We start from the raw sequence: 25890 nt of genomic DNA on the forward strand, positions 1-25890 counted from the left end.
ATCATCGGTAGCATGGTATGTCAAAGACATAATGATTAGAGTAGTATCCTTAGTGTTCTCACTTAGGAGGATAAGCTTGACTACACCAACTAGCCTCTATGGAGTTTTATGGTGCACAATCCTCTTGTGGCAAAGGATTTGTGGGACTATGTGACTGGTGATCTACAAGAACCAAGAGGTCTTGCATTTCAGACACCTCTCAGTGTAGTGCTAGAGAACATGTTGCTTGTGCTATTGTTGTTGCTTGCCCCCTCCTCCTCCTACAAGGATCAACAAAGGTGAGACTCAAAAGATGCACATGCCCTATCTTTGATTGCCTTGCCAATGAAAAGGGCTATTATTCTACACATGGGTCTTCTAGGACCTCAAAAGTTGCTTGGGATGTACTAGAGCGCATGTTTACATCATGTAAAGAGGCCAGGATATCTTATCTCCGCAGAGATTTCACTAATGTAAACATGGATGAGGATGACAGTACGACATATCAACTCGCACACATGTAGGATTTGCATGAGTAGTTGCTTAATGTTGATGAGGTCATTCATGATGCAGAATTGATTAACATCAGATTGAACTTGCTTCTTGAGTCGTATCTTGTTTTCAAATCCAGCTCCTAGTGGAGGACAATCAATCTTGCAATTAGTTGCCAACATGGCTTCGAAAACATGTGAAGATATCAATTTTGTGACGCAATTTGACGCTTTTACTCAACATGCATTCCACAGCAAATAACACGTGATACAATAGCATTAACTTGCTACGGCAGTCAAATTTGGTAGTAAATTTTAGGAATTTTTTATAAAACTTGGTGAGACTCATCATTAAATTTTTTGCAAACTATCTACTTGGGCATGCATTTCATGGCAAGTGCACTATAGCAGTGCATTATAATAATTTGAAATATTGATTTGTGCAACACTAGGCACATTTGTTAAGATTTGTGATAGTTTGGTACTTGCATTCTAATACCGTGTGGGAATTGTTAATACTCAACAAGCTATATTCTATACTTCAACATTAAAGTATTTGGTTGTTGATTTTTGTGCATCATTGGTAGCATGGTACGTCAAAGACATAATGATTAGAGTAGTCTCCTTACTGTTCTCACTCAGGAGGATAACCTTGGCGACACCAACTAGCCTCTATGGATTTTTATGGTGCACAATCCTCTTGTGGCAAAGGATTTGTGGGACTATGTGACTAGTGATCTACAACAACTAGGAGGTCTTACACCTCAAACACCTCAGCGTAGTGCTAGAGAACATGTTGCTAGTGCTATTATTGTTGCTTGCCCCCTCCTCCTCCTACCAAGGATCAACAGAGGTGGGACTTGAAAGATGCACATGGCCTATCTTTGATTACCTTGTCAGTGAAAAGGGATATTATTCCAAACATTCGATCTTGTGGGACCTCAAAAGCTGCTTGGATGCACATGGCCTATCTTTGATTACCTTGTCAGAGAAAAGGGATATTATTCCAAACATTCGATCTTGTGGGACCTCAAAAGCTGCTTGGGATGTACTAGAGCACATGTTTGCAACACGTAATGAGGCCAAGATATCTTATCTCTAGAGAAAACTGGCTAAAGTAAACATGGATGAGGGTGGCAGTATGACTTATAAACTCACACACATATAGGATTTGCATGAGCAACTCCTTTATGTTAATGAGGTCGTTCAGGATGCAGAATTGGTTAATATTATATCAAATTCACTTCCTGAGTCGTATCTTGATTTTTGCACTTCTTTGATGTTGTCTTTTTTTTTTTGGGTGGGGGGGGGGGGGGGGGGTGGAACAAATTTGAGGGGGGGTTTACATTTGTGGAACTGGAAAGTCTCTTTTGCAAGAGGAATAGACTCAGAAGAATGTTGTACTGCGTTCGGGTGGTGTGATGATGCTCTAAGAGTATAAATGCAAAGGGAAAGTCAATCAAAACATGAGAAATTAGCCAAAGCTTGATGCTAGAAAGCCATGAAATAAGGATACCCAAGGCACAAAAAGTCCAAGAAAAAGGAAAAGTGTCACTATTGCAAAAAGCATGGTCATTATATTGATGAATGCAAGAAACGATTTGCCAAAGAAAAGAACTCCGGCTTGGCTATTCGTGAGACAGTAGCCAACAAATCTTCTTATGGTGATACTTCAACCAACTTTGTGAAGGAGTATGCATTGTTTACATGCAATTTTGATTCTTCGATGACTCATTCAGCATCTAGTACTGCTAAAATGCAACACACATGGTACTTTGAGAGTGGGGCATCCAAGCATATCACTTATAGGAAGTGACTCTTCACATATTTGCATTCAACCCCTACAAGGAAGCTTATTACATATGCGAACAACAATTATGATGTATATGGCATTGATTCAGTCATGATTGTCAACTCATGAACAAAGACAAGTGTACCAACAAGACATCCCTTTGCCAAAGTAGATCCTCCACAATAAGTGCACAAACAATAACCAATGAAACAAATTGAAGTTGATTTTTCTCAAAACTATGAGAGATGTGCCAAGATGGTCTCTCTATCCATGAGATACTCTAATGCATGTAACACAATAAGAATGTCATAAAAGAGACTCACAACCACTGTAACTAGAGTCTCCATGATGTCAAGAATAGTGTGGAACTCCTCCCCAAAGTCATAAATTGTCCATACCTCAAACATCTCAAGTAGCATGCCTAGAATCAATTTAACTAAATTCTCATGTACAAGTCAAGAGATAAGCATAAAAATATGATAAACATTGGTGACTCCCAATTTAGATCATTAAGTATCAGTAAAAGCAATGCCCTTGGTGGATGCAAAGCCATCACTCAATGAGAAATGATAGTCCGTGAAACTCAATGTTAATGCAAACAAATAATAAATCATGAACCTTAATGTGTAAGTGCCAATCTAATGTTAACAAAACTTTAGATCTTTACTTTTGTCTTGAAAAAGGCTTATAATCTTTTTCACCATCATGTAGCGACCCATACATGTAGGCCAACCTTGAGCTACCCCTAAGGCTTGAATCCAAGACCTCACAGAACTCCCCCCCCCCCCCCCCCCCTTGTTATCAATGAACGTACACACTGCTAGTTTCAAGCACAAGCCAAGGTTTAATGTTTATAAACATTGGCTTGTGCTTAAAACATGTGTCTAAGCGGTGGCATACATCAAAACAAAGCGGTGAGTAATCTATCTCGTCAAGGGTGTGGGACAAATAGGGATCACATGACAACTAGTTGTGTAACATGTTCATCTACAACCATGTGGGATGGATGCAAAAATAACATGGCAATTGACCCAATTCACAAGAGCAAGGGCATGTTTAATGCCAACAAGACAAGACTCTTCTAGAGATGTATCATTTTTTTCTGACCAAATGAGTTTTGATGTGCAAAATTAGTGCTCCGCGAGGGTTCAAAATCGTTCTAGAGGTAAGGTGTTGAAGCCTAATTCAGGCATGTAAGTAAAACCCCAAGTTTGCAAGTCTTAAAGAAAGTATTCACAAGATGAAAATGCAAGATCTTGGCAATCAACAGTTGATCATAACAAGAAAATACAAAGCCAAACAAGGTACATAAATAAATGATAAAATACAATTACCTCATCTTTAACATGGCCCAAGGAGACAAAGAGAGCCTAATGCTCTAATACCATGTTGGAACCGTGGTCTGGTTAAGAGAGGCTGGGAGACACAATGGAGTGTGTGTTTACAAAATCACAAAACTCATGTATACTTCTCATCGGGCAACAACTTCAATGGCATTCATTGAAGGATTCATCTACTTACAAGTACTCTTCTGATGGAGTGGACCCTCAGAGTTCCTTCTACCAATATAAATAACTCCTAACACATGGTAATAATTTCCTAGTCAAGCCAAGCAAAGGGACATTATGGGAATTGGTGTTTAACACAAGGAAAGCAATGCCTTCTTCAAAAGTATCTAACATTCACGATGAGTGCTTTGTGATTGATGCCTCCTAGGTAAACTTTTAAGTTTCGCATCCTTCTACGACTGCTAGGAAAGTGAGTCTAGCCCTTACCATGAGTCTAGCTTGGGGCAAGATTTTGCATCTTCTATTTTGTGTGGCCTTTTTGTATGTTGCATATGGTTGAAGGATGGTAAATGGCCTTGGACCTTTGAGCAACTCTCTCTTGGGTTATCTTGAACATTGGTGAGCTACTACTTGTGGGTCTTGTTTTGCATTCCATACTCATACTTGAGGAGTCTTCTTTGTGCTATTGCGAGGCAAATCCAACTTACACACAAGAGTGGGGTATCCATGTTTCAAGTATCTTTTTGACTTCTTTGTATACTTATATTCTCTTGGTACCATTGTTTATCAAGTATCAAAAGGGGTATTTTTCACGCATATGCAACTCTATAAATGCTTTTGGAGTTTCTCTAGTGAAGCACCCATAGTGAGTCCTCTTGGCTTTTGTCCATCTAAGACTCAAGAGTCTCATTCCACTTGTAGCCTATATAAAGGACACCCTATTTGGCACTCCACACATTATGATGCTACATGCATTGTTCCCTCTCTATTCGTACTTCACTCTTTGTTCCAACCTCTTAATTGGTGGCTCATTGTGTGGTACTTTTTGTATGATCTTGATCATTATTGAGTTACTTTCCAATTGTCGTTGCTCTTGTTTATGCTTTACATTTTGTTATTGCTAAGAGAGTATGTGATCTTGTGATGTTGCAAATATATATCTCTCTCCCACCCTTGAGCCCACCACACTTCAAACACCTTGTACATGGACATATATATCGCTTGGAGCATTTTGATATACGAATATAGAGCTTTTCTTAACTTAACTAGTAGAAACAGGAATTCTGTCAAGAGAATATAAAAGAATGATACAAGCTAATACGCAGGGAACAAACACATCACATTGTGAGAAATTCTAATCAAAAATCCAAAGAGTTCCTGGAGACTTCGCGTTTGGAATTTGTGCAAACTTCGCCTGATGCTTCAAGTTTGTCAACACTTGGGCTCGTTTGTTTTGTCAGTCTTGTACGAGCAAGTCCTAATCGCGGAAGCCCTTTATTTAATCCATCGAGTAAAACGCATGCCTTGCACCATTTCTGTACCACATGACGACAGATAAGATAACGTTAGCAACATGTACAAGATATGCAATAGAAGCAGTATTATGCTCTCTCTCTCTCTCTCTCTCTCTCTCTGGTAGCCTGCACGTACACACAATCCAAGTTCCAACACTACCAGAGCTAAACCTGCTTTCTCCAAATGGTCAACTCTTCAATAAGAACCATGTGGAGAAGATTGTCAGCCCACGTGCCAAAACCTATACGAATGAGGTGAAACAAATACACAAGAACCATGATAACAACATTGAGATTATAGGCGATAGAACCAGGGTAATGCAAGAAGAACTATTGCATACACTCACTCTTCCATGAAAGAGGAGTTGGACAAGGTCAAGAAAGAGATGCATGCCCAAACGGCCACATAACTAAGTGAGGTGCAGGCAGAAATGGAGGACATCAGCAAAAGTCTCCATATTGGCAAGCTCGAGACCCAAAGCAATGCAGTGTGTCGGAGAGTGACGTCCACCAGAGACGGATCCCAAGTGGTGTGATCAACAGTCAAAGTGACGGAGTGAGAGAAACACTAAACGTTGATCACCAAAGTGTGAGGAGACTCAGGTGACTGCAAAGGATGATCCTTGATGATGTGGGTGAAGCAACAAAACGTAGCACTAGAATGCCAGAGCAAAATGCTGCAGTAGAACGCAGCCGTAAAACACAACAGTAAAACGAGGTGATGGCAACAGTTGCAAAGGCTCGACAGCCATGTGTGTGTGGACTAATGGCTGAAATCTGCACTCAAGGTTAAGAAACCTGCACAGACAGGATTGAGGCTGAATGGGAGCAGCCTATCTATTTATAGATGAGGATGGACCCTCCCCGGGTTTTGGGGCTGTTTAAGTGACTAATTAGCATAGAATGCATTTCTTAGCTCAACAACCCCTCTCAGGCCCAAAACAGGGTGAGAAGAGAAGGCCAACCCATTTTGCCCAAGGCGTCCCATCCCAACATAGCCAGGACATTAGACAAAGGGTACATGGTGGTTGCCCAGTGGCCTACCAAGACTACAGAGGCGATGGTTATCCTACTAAGGGAGTCTAAGTAGTCACCCCAGAGAGAACACAGCATCGAACAAAGGGTGATTGTCGACCAAACCCTACAAAGGCGGATGGAACTACAATGAACTTTTTTTTTAAATGAAGTAATGATGGTGTGCTGTACAAACCGCTAGTGAAAACAACCTAGGATCCATCTAGTGGTGCTTTGCACAATGAGTATGCTACATGCTATGAAATGCTTATGCAGTAGGTGCCACTTGGACACTATTCCCCGTGGGAAAATTGTTCACTTGCCCAAGCACCCTATTACAAAGATGATGAAATCGTACAATACAAAGGGTGAAAAGCACCCTAGTACAAAGATGATGAAATTGTGCAATGCAAAGGGTGAAGGTACAACCCAGGGGAGAGGGAAGGCTGATGTCGAAGACAAGTGCCAAAACCTGTAGAATACCAAGAAGCATAGGAACCCCCTCTCAACCTGGAATGGCGATGCCGAAGGAGAAAGAGGAGCCAAATGATGGTCTTTATGTGGTGCCAAGAACCATGATGAGAATAAGCATCCCGACTGGAAGAGCAAGGCAGAAGTCACTACCATGCTGATAGAAGAGCAAAACTCCAAGTAGATGAAGCCATGAAGGGAACGGTGCACATCCAATGTCTCCAACCCAGGTAGGACGAGACAAACCTATATGTTAGCCTTGCACTGAAAACAAAGTCTACAAAAGAGAGTAAGATCTGCAATCACAGAGGTCAGTAGTGAGATGCCCTAAAAAGAAAAACAAAACTGAAATGAAAAATGAATTGAATGAACAAGTACAATAATGCAAATGTATATGTGTGTGTAAATGCAACGGAAGACTTGAAAATGAAAGGCCAAGTATATGGCCACCATTGCATACAACAAGGTGGAAAAGAAGGCCTAGAAGGTGCAGTGGAGTTCTTGGTGCTACCAGACCAATCAGTCGACCCCTCACAAGTAGAGTAGGATGGCTGCTGAGGTTGTCCATGTGCCACATATCCAGCAACCATGGGGACTAAAGGAGCAAATCGCGCAACAATGGGAGGTGTAGCTCTACTAGATTGTGTAGGCGTAATAATCTATTGTGGTTTTCTACAAGGAAGACCTTGAGTCTTGGTACGACACTCCTCGTCCACATGACCCCACCTCTGGCAATGAGCACAAAACCTATTTTTCTTAGGAATTTGTTGCCAAACGCATCATGTTTCTTTGTTTCCCTCAAAGGAAGTGGTGTCATCCTTGTTTTAGCTTACCTTCATATCTTGCGAGTTCTTGTCACTGTTGGTTTTTCCCCCCGAAGAAGAGGCAACCAAGCTACACCCCTCTAAATAAATGTGAGTAGAGGTTTTCTTGTGGACTTGATCATACATCCTCTTGTAATGCAAGAACTGACACTCAAACTCATAGAAGGGTAGGCAAACTCAGCTAGTAACCGCGGATATTCGGCCAACTTGACTTTTACATCATCCCCTTCCTTAATGGAAAATTCTTGAAGCTCAAAGTCGATGTTTATATGCAAAGTACGATCTTTGGTCGCATAGTGATCGATGAGATGACTCCAACATTCCGATGCAAGAGAGAAGTGATGTAACTAAGAGTGAAACTCAAGAAGCAAACCATGCATCAACGCGACATTGGTTGTAGCATTGCAAGCTCTCCATTGATGGATGTGATCAAGGTGGGCTAAGTGACGGTCAAGAATAGACTCAAGACCAACAATGAGGTCCCAATGACCCTAAGACTCAAGCACTTGTTGCATATATTTTGACCAAGTGATAAAATTCGACCCATTGAAATGAGTCTTATCCATGAAGGCATTCTTGGCTGATGCAACAAGAATAGTAGCACTCGAATAAGGTGGATAGGGATACTGTGGTGGAAAGGAATACACTTATGGGTCCCAGAGTACCCACCATGCATTCGAGAAGTATGCGCAGTGGATCGCATGGGATGACTAGGCATGGGCATTGTCGCCGCATGAGAACCCCATGGTGGAGGGATAGGGACATGTGGAGCAGAGGATGGAAATCCCTGCACCTGAGAGGTCATGAGATGTGTGTAGCTGGGGGTAGTGAGCGGGATGCCCATCACAACCGTCCCAATAGGAAAGAGATGCCTACATAAGGAAAGATGGAGGAAATTGTGTTAGAGGGTGACATTCCCTGTAACAAAGTCCTATAGTGTGGAATGGCTTGTGGAAAAGGGTAGGTGACAATGTTAAGAGGTGGAATGCCCCCTAACGCTTTGATCATGAGGCGGGCCCTTCATGGCCTCTCAATGCTGAAAATCAGCAAGAAGAAAAAGGATTTTGATGCTCAATTTAAAGTACAATTGATGATCACATTTGAAATGTTGTCTCAGGTTTCAAAAGCCCCTTGCTTTGCTGAATTTATGCATCCAAGCAAGGACAGCAAGGGCAAAAAGAAGAAATCTTTGTCTAAGGCTTCGCAAAAATCTCTCACCAAAAGTTGAGGTAGCTTAGCCTCAAAATGCACAAAATGCCACCAAGGAGCAAATCCAAATGTCGGCATTGGGGCAAGGACAGCAGATGCATGGAAATCTTGGAAATTCCAACCCAATGACTTTTGGACCGCAAAGTATGTACCCAAATGTTGGGCATCCCGTATACTTTGGAGGTGGTTCTGTATTTCATGCAATAGCTAGTCATGGCATGGTATCTTTTGGTATGCATGGTCCAAGCCTTTTGCATGCAACAATGAATGCCTCAGATGCATGGCCACCTATGTGAGCAGGGATGGCTGGCGGAATGTATAATCCGGCATACAGCCATATTGACATAGTACCCACTGTTCGGTGCACGACTGGGTATGGCCCAATGTGCTTGGGGCTGATCGAACTTGTGTTGGTCCACTGAATGCTTCATTTAATGCTGGTCAGGATGGAAAGGCAGCAAATATAATGTGGCACCAAAAGGCAAGGCAATAAAATTTAATGAAGGTGGCAAAGCAATAAAGTTTGAAACTTTAAGCGGTGTGCAAGAGCATTGAGCTTCATTCAGCAATTTGATGCTACTTACTCAGAAGGGAATTTCACGGAGTCATCCAAAGTGCATAAGGTTGGTGCTTGCCTGAAGGGAAATGCTTTGCACTGCTGGCATCACTCCTTATACAGGGTAGAGCACCATCTTCATGGGTACAATTTAAACAAGTGTTTACATCAACATGGCTGACTAGTACCTTCGAGGTTGATGTTATAACTAAATGCACAACCTTGATGTTTGCCATTATTAAAAACTAGAGCAACAAAATAAGAAGGTTTGGGAAGCAGTGCTGCCCATTACTTCATATTGTGAGTGCCCCTTTCAGAGCAGATACAAAAGTACTGTGGAGACTGCCCAAAGAAATGTGGGATTTTTGCATTGAGACAAAGTGATCAACATGTCTTAGCCCATAGAAACATGTATCATAGATGCTTTGATGTGTGGGAAGTCTTTTGGCTTCAAGGGTGATGAGGAGAAGTTGAAAAAGAAGATTTCCAAGACTAAAAAACGCAGCAAGTCTACTTAATGCAAGAAAAAGGCAAAGACAGCAAGCAAGTACTTGGAACAATGGTGTGAAATGCAAGGAATCAATAAATGTTTTTTGTGTGAATACAAGTGGTATATCGCTAACAACTATCCTAGTAGGCAGCCAACTAAAAATGTTGAAAATAAAAGTGATAAAAAGGGTGAAAGGCCCAAAACCAATATTGGTTTGGTCCCAGATGTGCTAATTGAGCAGCCAAATGATGATGCTATAGAGTTATGCAAAGCATGGGGCAAAGTGAGGGATCAACTTGCATTAATATTCTTTGATCCGGGTGCTCATGGAATTCTCTATATACATGGCTGCTAGACTTATCATCATAGAGGATCAGATGGGACTAATGGGAGAAGTAGGCATGGCATTTCGTGGTCATGCAGAGTCAGTCACGCCCATCGTTGGGAAGCTTCGCATAAACTTTCAGAGTTATGTGGATAGCAAAGAGTTCTTTAGCCAAATTGGATGGATGTGATGTATTGCTTGGAATGACATGGTACCATCATGTGCCTGCACTAATTAATAAACATGCCAAAGAAGTTACTCTTCAGCATAAGGGCAAGAATCATACTTTGTATGTGAAGTTAAAAGAGGAATTTGTCCCCACTATATTTGCTTCTAATAAATGCAAAGGAATGAAAAACCGCCTTTCAGCTTGGTGTTTGCCAAAAAGCACCCACAAATCTTCCATAGCATCCTCACATCTGCTATAATGCTACACATTCAAAATGATCTAAAAGAGCCTTGATGCATCTAATCAAAGAGGAAGAAACACACTTGTAGGTGGCTGAGGTGCAAGGCTCTAGAAGCCAGAACAATCAGCAAATTGGCATTATTAAAACAATGATGTATAAGCAAGGATGTGGAATCTCACATGTCAAATGCAATGGATTCTTTCTCTTCTTTCCCTCAACCTTATCTTTATCCCAACTGAGTGTAGTTCGATTGCTTTTGCTAGATTTCTTGCAATGAAACTCTGAAATTTCTCTCTCTAGAGCATTCTCTCTCATCTTACAACCATCTCTCAAGTTATCTCAGCAAAATGCAGCCATTTGAGTCATCACAAGTGGACATATTGGAAAATCTCTGCTGTGAACCCTAATTTACAACAAAAATTAGGGTTTGACAACCACCTCGGGATGCGTACCCAACTGTAGGAAGTGGTGTTGGTCCAACTGGATCTCAAAAAGGCCTTTAATTATTTGGATTGGAAAGCTTATGCATGTGATGGGTTTTGGTCCGCTCATGTCTCATCTGATACATGTGGTAAGTACACATGCTTCTTCATGGATCATGCTAAATGGTGGGGTCATAGAGCCCTTCAACCTCGCTCATTCAATCAGACAAGGCTATTGTTTGAGCCCCTTATTCTTTGCCTTGGTGACCCATCTGGTTCTCTCCATGCTATCTCATTTGGTGGACATGGGACAGCTCATTGGTTTTTCTCTACCCTTTGGTGAACACTTTGTGGACCAATCATTGGCAGATAACACCTTCATGGTTCTCAAAGTAGACCAAGATAACCTCTACAACAAAATGAGCGTATGGAATCTTTTTGGGCTAGCCACTAGTCTTCATATCAATGCAACCAAATCCTCACTCATTAGTTGTACTAAATCGGATTTGGAGCCATTACAATAGCAAGGAATAGTGATTGGGCATTGATGTTCAGCCAAGGAAATTGCTGCAGTGGATTTCCCAAAGATTGGAGGCCAAATTTCTTTACTAGAAATCACAATCCTCGCCATGTCTGCCTTCAAGTGGCACAGTCCATCATGCTCCCCAATTTCACTTATTTTCTACCACTCTTGCCTTGGATTGCCACTACCTTGAGGGTGCTTACTAGACACATTCGCTCTATGCTATGAAAAAATGACAATTTGCATGTTGGCATCTCATGGATTTTGTGGAGCCATGCTTGCACTCCTAAAAGCATGGGTGGTGGGGCTATTTTGGATGTGCACACTCACATGGTTGCTCTTCGATGGTCCCTCTTTCATACAATGTGCAAGGATCAATACCCTTGGGTCTTTGTTGCCCATTTCTTTTTGGAAGGGTGGGATGTAGTTCAAGGCAATACAACCATTCAAGGTTCCTGGTGGCATGTTCTCAATGCTATTGTCCCCCTTTTCCTCCTCCTCTTGGCAACTCAGTTGGTTTGCTCATGGAAATTCGTTCTTCAAAAGGTCCAATGGCATCTCACGGAGGATCACGTGGTCCGCTAACACCCTTCAAATGGAATTATTGGCAGTGTACAAGTTGATTGTGTGGGATGGGAAGCAAGAAGATCATCCAAATTTAATCGCACGGCACAACTAGGTCTATCTTCTGTCATTGACGCCAATCTAGATAGTTGAAAGGGGGTTGATGTCTTTCTACACTCTCGAGGATATAGGGAGCACACTGCGGCCCAAAGAGCCCTTCTCTACCCTAGATTCTAATTGTCCATGGCAAGATTGGGACCTTGCATGTCAACTCCCTAGAAAAGGCTTTGGCGAATCAATATATCACCTTATGATTAAAGGCCCTAACAAGAGTGGCTTTGGCTGGCTGCCAAAGCCACTCTTGTTATAGGCTTGCATACGTCTTGGGATTGGTGGAAAATGACTATCATGGAGGGTTGGGTCAACAAGACTCCATACAAATACAAGGTCTTCCTTTGACGTGTCATGGTTGGGGGACTTCCCCTTGCCACAACACTTGCAAAAAGCCGGATTTCCAATGGCAACTACTTTGTTTGTCTCACCAATGTGGAGTCTTCTTGTCATTGTTTTCTTTCATGCCACTTGGCGCGAAAAATCTGGACCCTCTTGTCTAACATTTGGAGGGCTGTGGTTGGCATGTCCCTACATCCCTTTGATTGGGTCTTTGCTCAACCTAGATACCCCAATCCAGTACAACCAAATACGAAGATCATGTTTCATTTTCTATGTTTCTGGGGCTGTTGGCATTATTGCATAACCCGGAATGCTGTTGTTTTTGATTCCACGTTTGGAGTGCAGAGACACCTTGCTAAGCTGAAAGGTCTCCTGCACTGGCAGTTGGATCTCATCCAGCACATTGATCTTTTCTCCAGGGAAGACTTGGCTCCTTGGCATATGGCAATTTTTGCCGCTTCTTTGCTGTGACTTTGAGAGAGAGAAAGAGAGAGAAAGAAAGAAAGAAAGAAAGAAAGATATTTTAACATCTACATAAGGCCAATGTGGCCTATGAGACAAAATCCAGAGTAAATCCATGTCTAATGTCATCTCATCAGTAAGGTAAAGATAACATTACAAATAAGTGGGTGGCCTATGAAACAATACCGAAAATAACTATATGATGGGACTATACTAGGGTTGAACCATGTGTAGTGTTATTTCATCAATAGAAAACAAAAGGAAAGAAAACGAGAAGCAGATCTGATAGAACCATGTACAAAATTGTGGTGGGAATGGACTGTAGGTGATCTCAAGATCTACACATGATCTCAGCTATGATGCAGTCCCTAGCTGCTTCACTGATATGCCTGGTGGTGAGTCTACGGTGTCTCGTGATAATGGCTCTAATCCGACTGTGGTGTGGCCTCCTCAGACGTGGTCCTAGTAGACGGGGTCATCGTGCTCGACAAAGGGAAGTGGCTCTATCCAATGTGACACCACGGTATGGCCTATAAGGTGTCTGGCGGGGTGGCTCTGTCTCTGCTAGGTTGGTAGTGTCAGTAGGGTCGGCTCTGTAGAAGAACTCTGTCACTGCTCTTTGTGTGTGTCCCTCTGGGTGAGCTGGCCTCCTGTCTTGTAGTAGTGCAGTTCGGCGCCTCTCAAGCTCCAGGAGGAAAAGACCTATGCATCTCTGGTCCTCATACTCCATGACGCGACGAAGAGGTCCAAATCCATCACGGAAGAGGCAGTGGTACCGTCCTCGTATGTCATAGTATACTATGCATCTGCATATGTAGTGCTCCTCCGTCTCAAGCTCTCGACCACAGAGCTGGCAAGTCCTATCCTCTGCTAGGGTATTTGTCCATCTGCCTGTCTCCATCTAAGTCTATGTGAGGAGGTGCGAATATGTCCAATAGCAACCCGTACACTATGGGAGAGATGAGTGTCCATATATGCTAGCCGAATAGTGAAGCCATCATCAGAGAGACATAAGAAATGACTCTTGTAGAACTCCATCCTTGATCCTAGAGGGAGTGGTGGATGGATCCATGTCCTTGCTGTTTCAATCTTCAGGATATCAGCTCTGATCACCTGGTTCAACTCTGATCGGCTGAGAGAAAGTGTAGGGCAGTCAAGGCTATAATCCAAAGGTGGAAGACAGTCAATATCCTAACCATGTAGGCTCATCCAAATAGTCATCTATGAAAACCAACAGTTCTTCTCGCCTCCAGCTGCTAGTTGTCTAGATGAGGTTAGTGCCAATCTAGAGTATCTATGGCGTGAAAGTTCCCATAGTCTGTGCCAAAAGGTCATTGCCCTGAAGAGTGTCTCCGTAACTATAGGTGTTGCCCCTAGCTCTGCTCTGACAATGGGATATGGAGTAGAGAGCTTACTCCTAATCATGCGTGCTATCATCATGATCAATGGCCTTTCCACGCTATCCCAACCATCATAATAATCCCTCTCTATTCCAATATGATCAGTGAATGGGCTAAGACGCCTGTGGTAAAAGCTGCAACCCCATACCTCTGCTCCACATAGTAATATAGGTGTACTAGGGTGTCAAACAACCAGGGTTTGGTGCAGGGCTCCTGGAACTGTATGTGAGCACATTGACTCTCGAGTGCCCCTAGTGCTGCATATCCACGTGCTAGACGTGTCTCTGATGCCCCTCTCAATGAAAAACGTGGGCCAAAGAAGGTGACTCCCAGATAGACATATTCCCTCAAATGCTCCAGTATGTCTCCCCCAAATGTGAACTAGTACATAGATCTAGTCACCATGCTGCTGAGGTATTGAAAACCATGGTTTTGGTCTTCCCAAGGTTCACTGTGATGTCTTTATCTCTACAGAAGATGTGCAAAGCATCTAGATGGCACTGCAATCTCTCCGATGAATCTGAAATGAGAACAATATCATCTGCATAAAGTAATATCGGTATCAGCCCCCCTGCCACGCTGGCTCCAACTCCTCCTCCTCGGACTATGTAATCATACACTTCATCTATGTATAGACCAAACAATGTGGGTGCAAGTGGGCATCCTTGTTTCACTCCTATGGTACTATCAATCCTCTCTGATAGCCCCCCAAGTGCTCGTACATGACCTGTCACTGCCTCATATAATGCATAGACACCCTATCGTATACCCTCTGGTACTCCAATGTCCTGCAATCTCTGCATGATGCGTGTACGAGGCACTGTATCAAAAGCTTTGCGAAAGTCTACAAAGCAACAATAAATCCTCTTGTCTCGGGTTCGATCCTCCTCAATAATGGCTCTAAGTGTGAGAATATGGTCCAACATGGTATATCCTCGTCTGAAACCTGCCTGTCCTTGTGCTCTCTTGCCTTGCATTTCAGCCCATTCACTGAGTTCATGCTCCAATATAGATCCATATATCTTGGCCGATCATAATAGTCCTATAGTTGCTAGGAATCAGGGGATCACCATTTTTAAATAGCGGGATTATAGTATTGTCTGACCAACTCATAGGGAAATCACATTCTGCTCTATTGAACATATGTGCTAATATGGGTGCTAATATGTCACAAGCATGTGAGAAATGTTCTGCTACTAGTCCATCTTCATCTTGTGCCCTCCTATTTTGTAATCTATAAATTGCATCCCTAACCATTTTCCATGTGAAGAATCACCATTGTGTTGGCCTACAAGCTTGTGGGGGCTGCATAGGTGGCTGTCCTGGCAGGTCATACAATTGTCTCCCATAGTCAAGCCACGCATCTGGTGATGTAATCTGTATAGGAGGCTGTCTTTCATGGAACATCTTCCATGCGCTTTTGCTATCCTACCCCAAAAATAGCTGATATATCTCTGCTTCTGCTTTCGCTAAGTAGTCTCGTTTCTTCTTTCGCACAAGGCGTTTGAAGAACGCCTTTGCTTGGCGATGTGTCTCAATGCCTAGCTCCACTTCCCTCTGTAGGCGAGCTCGTGTGACTCTACACTCATCATCATACCAACTATTTTGGGGAGCAGTAGATCGTGTGGGTCTACATCAGGGCAAGGTGTGTGGGAATGCATACATGGCTGATCCATGTATGGCCTCTGCTAAATCCCTTGTACATTCTTCCAACGATCTACTCAAGTCCAATGTATGTAAACTGGTCTGCAGAGAACCACTATAGACGTGTGAGGTGTCTTCTGTAAAGTAGTACTTGGGTTGTTTAGGGAGGCATGGTATTTCATGTTTCATATGTACACAAGAGAGCATGTGTCAAAATAGAATGATCTGCTGCTATGCCAATTGGTCTCTTAGATATCTTAAAGTTTTGCATGTCTGGTATCAATGCTGGTGAGCCTATCAAGTAGTCCACTGTACTTGCCCCTCCTTTGTGATTCCAACATGTCAAATTGTCAGATCCTGGCTACTGTGGCAAACCATTAAAGATGGCTAGTCTATGTGCACTTCCCAAAGTCAATAGGTGAGTTCCATAGGTACTCACTTCTTTATCATGGGCTCTCTTGCGTAGGCCTATTTCATCTATGTCGATCTCTTTGAACATGGCATTATCATGCATATAAAAGTCACTCTGTCTATCTCCCGTGCGTGCATTGAAATCTCCTACTAATAATATGTCCCCGATGCTAGCATATCTCATGATATCCTCATAAAGTACATTAAAGGGTGATCCATCTCGTGTGGCATAGGTAGAATTTGCAGGAGGAAAGTAGCATATTGCGATGAATATATCCCGTGGTCTTCCTGCATGTATCCTAATCCATAAATATCGTGCATCATCATCTCTTTTCATTACTTGCACTATCCCTTTGAGGTCTTCCCAGTATAGTATGGCCACACCTCCAAAACCCCTAGTGCTTCCTGGTTTTCTAGCTGTTGGACGAAATGCACTTTCCCACCTGTATCCCTGCACGTCTGGTAGTTGGCTGCCTTTACATTGGTGTGTTTCTGTGTACATTGCTATATCTATGTTTCGGAAGCTATCTTCAAAGTAACCAGCATCCAAGCGTAGGGCTCCATTACAATTCCATATTGACATCCGAAGTGTCTCATAGGCCTCATACCGTCATGAAGTCCTTTTGTCAAAGAGAGAGAGAGAGAGAGAGAGAGAGAGAGAGAGAGAGAGCTGGGGTCTATGCACAATGGCCTACAGCCATCCTGCATCTGGTAATGTTGTACCTTTTCATGATTAATACAATTAAATATTGAGAGATAGAGAGAGAGAGAGAGAGAGAGAGAGAGAAGAGACCCATACCAAAGCCAATTAGAGATGTTATGGGAAACCAGCATATAGAAACTGCAAGAGTGCCTCTCTGCTGCGAGCCATCATGCAAGAAGAATCTTTGAACAGACAGAAGACAACCAGAGCAGGGCATTTCTAATGTAAATTTCACTTACTATTTATAATTTCCTGGCTTCAACGACTAGAAAAACCTCACCAACAGTTGCCACATGTCACCATGCCAACAGCCTAGGACCCAAGTTCACTGCCAATAACTAGATATAAACTCTTACAGTAAATTGACCTCATAATGTCACCAATCTTTTAAGCATTATGATTGCCCTGATGAAGTAAAATTACAGGAAACCTAACATGGTGTTGAAAACAAACCTCATCATGTCACCTGACGTTCAACTAGCTAAGAATAACAGAAAAACAGAAGTAACAGACATCGAAACAGAAACAACATAGACCTCAAATGAGATAGGGGTTCAAGAGAATTATGCTAAGCCTTTATATAATAGCTTTCAGATTACAGTAATCTAGCAGCAATCTGAGGAGCTCTAATTGGTAGGTTTATTATTAATAACTCAATACATACACTTACATTGCCTTATGGACATGTGACTACACGATTCATGAGTAGATTGTACACATACCTGGCTAGAAATGTACCCACAACGTTCACAAACCCCTTGCTCTGGCATTCTCACATCTAAAGAGATCCTGAAACTCTCTCCTGACTTTATGATATCAAGAATTGCCCTGGGTCTGTCAACAATACCAAAATCTAGCTCTGTTTTGGTCTTCATAATATGAGCAAAGTCAACTCAAATAAGTTACAAATATTGAACTCCAAAAATTTCACCTCAGTGCCTCAAGATCCTTGATAAATTCACGAGCAAACCCTCTGTAAGCATTTGGTGAATATATACCTGAGCAGAACATCTGGCAAAGAGTAAGAAACCTCAATTGGTATATTAACCATTTATCAATGTAAGGGCCACTTAACTTCTGCTACTAAAATTCACGAGTGAAGCACTCTGCAACACTGACTAAGCTTATGATAAGTTTCCAGGTACAGCATTCCACACTGTATTTTGGCATTGTCGATTACTCTGTCATAAATAAATATTACCATGGTTGTTCATAGTCCATGTAGCTCTTAAAAGTAAACAGAAAGGAGAGGTGGGACATCAAAAATTGGCAGCCAGAAAAACACAGGTGTACTAACATGTCTACTTCAGCAAGATACAACTGTTCAAGATGTGGCTTAAGATTCAGCTACAATGAGAGATTACAAACTATGCCATTTAGAGCTCACATGTATATAAACCCCCCACCCAGAAAAAACTGCATGCGACACATCTTAAATGGAATGTGTATACCATCATGCAGGTCGTAAAATGTGGACTTAGGTTTTTACTATTTTATCAGCAAATAAAAAAGATCAAGCTAATATGCAGTTTCGCAAATTTTATTCTTCACTAACCAAAGCATCAATACATCCCCAATAACCAACCAATGATGAAATGACACATGTGGATAGCATGTGACAAAGTCACAAAAGCCAGCCAGAAGAATGGCAAAACACAATCCTGGTGGAGTTTGGTCCTCTTAAGGATCAACTTGAGTGTGATTGATGCATTCATATACCAAGTTTGCATTTTGTGCAATGGGTAAGTATTTTACTACTATAAATCAAATGTTATTGAGCTAAAAGCTTCAGTATGATTATCTGAAGATTCTCGGCTAGTTGATGGATTTTCTTCATCCCATAGCTATTTTCTAAGTCTCTTCTAAGAACCCTCGCTTATCAGAACCCCCCACCCCCCCCCCCCCCCCGGGGTCAAAAGATGACTAAGAGACCACAGAGATAGTAGGGTTTGCCGGGAGAAACGTAGTGTGTACAGCAAACATTAAAAGAAGAGAAACTCAAAAACACGAAGAACACAGTGATGATGCACTGAATCATGCTATGAGAAGAAAAGTTAAAACAGCGAAGCCAAAGCTCCGAAGATGATTGCACTATCTTGTCTAAATTAGGTGGCAGCACCTGTGGGGAACCTGCACAGTGAAGGGAGTGAAACATAGTCCTCCAAGCACTGGGCTATCAAAGTAATCACTAGAAGGTAAAGGGTAACCATGGAGGGAGCAAATTGCAATCCTTTGATGCCTGCCATCGAAGATGAGAAAGATGATCACCAGCTGTCGAGGGAGCGAACCGCAGTCCTCAAATGCTGGGGAGATGGCCTAGGCAGCACACGTAAATGCTAGAGGTGTGTGAGCTGCCCAACGCAAATGATGATAGCTCAGATGCTGACGCCAGGAGTGTGGATGCTAACGCCAACAAATGGAGAAATGTCACAGTGCCGATGCAATCGAAGTTATTGTCTTTGGAAGACGGTCCAATAGTCTAGCAAGAGGGAAAAGAAGGATGTTACATTGAGCATAGTATTCTAGGATTTGTAGTGGAGAAAAAGGGTTTATTGCTAATCTTCATAGAGATTATAAGTTGCAAGGTAAGTTAAAGATGGGGAGAGAGATTAGAGCTCTTCTAGGGACGGTCACTAGTGCATTTAGGGAGTTGATACAGGTGTCTAAAGAATGATCTCGAGAGGACATAAGAAGTCTGGCCAAAAGAACTCTTAGTGTAAGTTCTATCCATCAAGAAAAATTAAGGAAATTACAATAGTTATCATGAATAAAGGTATATTTGTTGTAAACATGATGTTAAGGAGATATATTCCGTACATGGATAGGTGACATGCCTCTATTTTGGAAACTCGAAAATGTCATCTATACTTGTATGAAAGACCTACAGCCTACTAGTTGTAAGTAAAAGGTCTTTTGATATTTGACATTCCATGGTGATTTATAAAGAACAAAGAGACTAGCAAGCTAACTCAAGGAAGAGTCTGACCTTAAATGATTAGGAGGGAAAAGAATAAAATGGAGGGGATTTTGAAAAGAAAGAAAAAAAGAAAAATAGGATGAAAAAACAATTAGAACCATGATTTTAGAGGGCACCATCATAGGTCATTATGGTCTTGCCGGGTGCAATGGAAGGTGGCAAATCCATTCCATTCATTTGCCTCTTGTGTTTCCTTCCTCTTAATTTGCCTTTCTTGGTTTGTACGTATCCGAGAAGAGGACTGATAAAAGAAAAGCCCAATTGATGGCGATGGTGATGAGATAATGCATCACGCAATGAGAGGAGGTTGAAAAGTTGGATTTCTCTGTCAATGCAAGCATTATCAGAAGCTCAAAGCAATGGATCTGCCACTTCACATCTCTTGAGATGAATCGATTAATAGTAGCGAGACAAATTATCATTTGATATGCTGGTCAACAAAGCACAAAGAAAGCAAGAGAGAGATGGAGAGCACCATCTTTGGCCCATTTGATTGGTGCAATAGGAGTAAAAGGAAGTCCACGAAAGCAGGAAGAAGATAATTCAACTAATTAATCTCCAAAATAATGCCAATCACTGTTCTTATCCTCCATCGCCATATCCTTCCTCTAATCATCAATATGGAGATTCAATATACTTGGGTAAATTGAGATTGCAGGCTTGTAGAAGAATTTTTCAGCTTCCAATCGCTCTATTTTGCACACAAATCCATGGAGAGATGAGCCAAATCTTCAATTAGCTTTATTCTTCTTCATGAAGTCATCGCCTGTTCAAAAATCCATAGCCATTTATATTAAGCTTTTACTTAAAGCCTAATGTCTTAAGCTCATAAGGAACATTCATATTGCCATAAGTCAATTAGCAAGTGAGGAGTTTCGGAGAAGTGAAAAGTGAAGAGCTTGTATCTAAGACGACTAGGTGGACTACATTTCCTAGCTCGACTGCAGGATGCGCACCTCCAAAGATGAAATTTCGACTTACATGTTACCACGTAAGCGCCCCATTTCTGTTTAACAAAAATAAGTAGTGTGATGTTACGATGTTCTTAGTTTAGAGTTTTTATCTAATGCCTTTAAGCCTATTTTTCCACTCTGAATGGTTGTTAGTATTTATTTATGATTGATTTTATTTTAAAAAATTCAAAAATAGCTAAAAATGCTTAAAATTTGCTCTAAAACTGCATATATTAATTTTTATAAAATTTGTGGGTGACTATTTATCTGATATAATATTTTTCTTATGAATTTTATACTACTAAAACTCTGGTGAATTTTTTTAAGAGTTTTTAGAGAAGATTTAATATGCTTTAAAATTCAAAAATGATTATTTTCAATGAAAATTATAGTCTTTATTAATAGAAAATTATGTTTTATATCAACAAAAATTATGATATCTCATGGGAAATATGAGAGTACAATTTTTGATGTTTTAGTGAACATTCTTAAAGTTTAGAGAAGGAAAAACAACTTAATGTTACTTTTTAAGGAAATATTCATATAAAACATGGTATTTCTGATTTTATGCAAACTAAGAGTGTACTCATTACGTTGATTTATATGGTATGGGTATACGGGGAGCATAAGGGTATTCTCAATTGTTGCTAAGGTCGGTAAATTTGTTATGATTTATTAAACAATAATTAATAGGAAATAACTACAATTATAAAAATTCTTAAACAATACCAAAATTTACAGTTGGTTAACACGATGGCATGAGGGAAAGCCTCAGCATCTATGTCGAAACTCTAGATTTTATTTATATAAATATTGCTTAGATAATCAAGAAAGTAAAGGGTGGAGGGCCACTAGAGTAATTTATTAATTAAGGGGAAACATTGGGTTTAAAATGAATTGTATGTACACGTAAGAATATTGAAGGAACTTATATTTATCTTACTTGATGTTTAGTTTAAAGAGAGGAGAAAAGGACGCTATTATCGAAAAAATGAATTGATTATCTAAACATTAAACAGCAATGACGGATTTCATAATACGGAGAGGGGGTGCGTTTTGAAAGTGGAATTAAGATTTATGGATTTAAGGAACGTTAGATTAATTTCTTCTGAATGTTTTCATTTTAATCACAAATAAAAGGAATTAATTTATTTAAAAATGGAGAAAGACATAAAAGGAATTTAAACAGAGAATAACTATAGATCAGAAAGATTTATATTTAGAAACAAAACCTAGATAAACCGCCATAAGTATGGCAGGAGAAAATTATGAGGAGCTGCCCCTGAAAGATGGGGGAAACCATAGCTATCCTAGACTTAGCATTCTAGTGCCCAATCTAGAGACCTACCCATGAAGTGATTATTGAAAAGAGAAACAAAAGAATTGAGTAGATTTGCTTAGTTCTTAGGCATTGAATGATATTAGTTGGACTACTACGGCAGAATAGTATCATAAATACTTAGAAAGTTAGATTGAAATTAGTAAAAAATATCACCTATCTAGTGCAACAACACTTAGGAGTTGGCTAAGCAACCCAGTTAAAAGTGGCTCATGTTTCTCCACCTCGATGATGTCACCCTATTGTACACCTCGAAGTCCATGGCAGTTAGCACAATCTCTCTCCCAAACTAAGCTTGAATCTCCAATCAGAATGATGTCAAAGTGTGCTGAAAATCTGCTATATATGGTAGAAAATAGAAACCAGTAAAAAATAGCAGTCGGCTTGCTAAATCCAGCCAGCTGCACCAAATCTGGCCAACTGCTAACATGGCAATTGTACTGATGCGGCAATCTGCTATGTGGTGATGACTGTGCAGGGTGATCAAACTATTACCTGTCCAAGGGATGACCAGATGACCATATCTCTAACAACCCCCTCTCACATCCTGGATACGGCAGGAGGTTGAGGGCTCTGAAATGCTGACGGAGTAAAGCCTAGGGAAGCACCTTCGTAGACAAATCTCAAGATTGTCCTCTGTCTTGCAGTAAACCACATCGATAGTCTCATCCAGAAGCCTTTCTCAAACAAAATGGCATCGTAGCTCAATGTGCTTCATTCTAGCATGAAAGACGGGGTTCCAGGCCAAGACAATGCAACTTTCATTGTCACAATGAAGTGTAGTAGGACCTATTGGCTGGCAGCCAAGCTCCTCCAATAACCTCTGAAGCCACACTGTCTCCTAGGTGGTAGAAGACACCACTCAATGCTCCGCCTTAGTCGAAGATAAGGCAACCATGGGTTGCTTCTTACTGCTCCATGAAACAACATGCACAAGGTCCCAAGTGCCATTCCGCTCAATAGCATCCAACTCATGCTCCATACATTCTTCCAATGTGGTGACTACAAAGCCTCCTTTATGGAGGTGGGCTCCCTATCCTACATAAGACAAGTCATCAAACAATAGTTAGAACAAACAAGCTCGATGAAATGTGCTTGGTTCCTCCGAGAATGCCGCGGGCCAACCTATGGCTGCCACTCCTTAGGAACCCCCTCAATCCCTGCCTCACAAAGTGTATCACATGCCCAACGAGGAGAAGGTTGTATCACTCCTCGTCACTCTCCATTTGCTAAAGTCTCTGAAACATCCACCGACAGAGTGTCTCATGTGGGGTGGCCGGTGGTGAAAAAGAATCCTCATCTGAAGAAGAAACATCCCCAAGAGGCATTAGCTCCAAAGGAATAGTCTCTGGTGCCCAACTATATCCGGGATCTCCAAGTACAGGGTGCTCCTCACCCCCGTTTGAAGCTAGAACCTCCACAAATCGCACATCACAACTGGTGTAGACATCCCACTTAACAAGATCATACAAGTGCTAGCCCTAAGATTGCGAGCTATAGCCCACAAACACCCGTTTCTTCGAAGCCACTTCAACTTTGTCTCTCTATATCTTATGGATATCAACATAAGCATCACATCCAAAGATCCTGAAATAAGAAACATCTAACTTGGTTCCAAAATAAGCCTCATGAGGGGTCATACCAACAACGGCCGAAGTAGGTGATCAATTGAGGATGTGAACAACAGTAGCCACAACCTCAGCCTTGACATTGAGGTGTCTAACAATGCTCCATCATGGTGTAAGCCATCTCGATCACACTCCTGTTCTTCCACTCCAATTTGTCATTCTCCTAAGGTATGTTTGTGTTGGCAAACTCCTAGTGCATACCATGATCTGCACAAAATCTAGCAAGCTCGTTAGAGACAAATTCTCCTCCCTTGTATGACTGCAAGGTCTTCAGCTTCCGACTGGATCGGTTCTCCTTGAAGAGCAACAAATCCTTGAAGTTGGAGAAGGCCTTTGACTTCGGCATCAAGAAGTACGCCCATATCATCCTACTAAAACTGTCAACAATAAGCATGAAATACAAACTCCCCTTGAGGGACTCCATCCGCATAGGTCCACAAAGATCTATAGAAACAAGCTACAAGAGTATTAAAGACCGCCTCGAAGCCTTGCTAGAAATGGCATCACAATGTTGTTTTCCACAAATGCACGATACAAAAGGCTGTTGGCTCACCACTATGTCCGGCAAACCTCAAACAAGCTATCCCCTAGAAGCCTTCCAAAGGTAGTCATAATTCAAGTGGCCAAACTGAGCATGCCAAAGCTTGGACTGTATCTATGAAGTAAGAAGAAGAGCAGTCAAGGCAAAAGGAGACCTCAACTTATAGACTCCATTCTCCTCATAACTTGTAGAAAGCACCTGTCTCAAGTCACCCTCAAGAATCCTAAAAAAATTTGTATCAAACTCAACCAACAGGCCAAGAGCACAAATCTTGTCCACAAAATGCAAATAGTAACCCAAACTTGACACATAAAGCACCTTGAAAGTATGAGTACCACCTCATCCATCTGGAATCAATTGCATATCACCCCTACCCTGTATGGAAACTGAATAGCTATCTCCTATGAGAATCAGCCTATGCGAAGGCCACAAATGGGCAACACCTCTCCAGAAGAGGGGATCATGTGCTGAGAGACACCACTGTCAACAATCCATTCACAGGGGTGTGGGCCATCAACGCAACATCAGAAGCCTTCGGGGTTGATACCTAAACCATATCCAAATGGAGAAAAGCAGGTGATAAGGGAGTAGCAACGGCTCCGGAATCCTTTGAAGCGTTCTCCTTCTTGGTATCCTTCTTATCCTTGTCGGGGCAATCCTTCTTCCAGTGACATTTCTTAACACAAATGTGATGAGCAAAATCTTTCTCTGTGTCCTTCTTATGTTTGTTATCCTTCTTCTTCTTGTTGTCCTTCCCCTTCTTTTGAGAGGACTAACGTGTCAATGCCTCCGACTTGAAAGCATTCTGCCCTTTAAATTGTTCCTCTTGGTCCAAGACAATAGAAACCAACTCCTCCCACCGAAGAGTTGACTCCCACCCTAACAATCAAGGCAGAGTAAAAAGCACCAAACCTAGACAATAACTGTGACAGTAGAGCTATTGCCATATCTTCGGATGTGATTACATTCCCTACATTCTGAACCTCCATTTGAAGTTTCCGTAGCTTGTTCACATGCTCCCTCATAGAAGATAATTTGTTAGAATCCAATGTCCGCATCTACACCTCCAAAGAGACCCATTTCATAACGGTCATCGGTTGTACATCTGATCGAGCTCCAACCATATGTTCCTAGCCACTGTCAAGTGTTCAATATGGACAATCACGATTGGAGTACATGAAAGAAAGAGAAAAGAGTGGATGCGGGCATTAAGTTTATCCCAATGTGCCTGAATCTTTGCCAACTCCGCACAATCACCTATAGAAGTTTGGACTCATCTCTCGATGTAGGATGGTCAATGGCCTCCGTAACAAGCTCTGCCAAATCATAGGACTCCAAGTTATCAAGACACCTCCAAGTCTGCAACAGCCACCATGATCTCTACCCCAAACTAAGCCTGAATCTGTGATCAGAATGTTGTCAAAGTGTGCTGGAAATCTGCTACATAGCAAAAAATAGCACTCGGCCTGCTAGATCTAGCTGAATGTACCAGATCTGGCCGATTGC

The 25890-nt window shown here is 41.6% G+C and overlaps 1 protein-coding gene across 5 annotated transcripts in view; it reads right to left on the bottom strand.

The window, feature by feature from the left end:
* Window positions 1–4780: 4780 nt before the first annotated feature.
* Window positions 4781–25890, bottom strand: part of LOC148041607 (cytoplasmic tRNA 2-thiolation protein 1-like) — a 73352-nt gene continuing 52242 nt past the window's right edge. For 2 of the 5 annotated variants that reach the window (XM_087680898.1, XM_087680885.1), the window contains 3 exons: window positions 17878–17957; window positions 17669–17780; window positions 4781–5086 (listed from right to left, as the gene is read on the bottom strand). In XM_087680898.1, the coding sequence (XP_087537024.1) occupies window positions 4910–5086; window positions 17669–17780; window positions 17878–17957 (369 nt within the window). In that variant the 3' untranslated portion in view covers window positions 4781–4909. Of the gene's footprint in view, window positions 5087–17668; window positions 17806–17877; window positions 17958–25890 lie in introns of those variants that run through there. The other 3 variants (XM_087680891.1, XM_087680900.1, XM_087680906.1) reach the window with 3 other exon arrangements.

Source organism: Lygodium microphyllum, chromosome 1 (genome assembly GCF_053477565.2).
Source record: "Lygodium microphyllum isolate KBCC chromosome 1, Lygodium_microphyllum_v1.1.10, whole genome shotgun sequence".
In the NCBI taxonomy this organism is placed as follows: Eukaryota; Viridiplantae; Streptophyta; class Polypodiopsida; order Schizaeales; family Lygodiaceae; genus Lygodium; species Lygodium microphyllum.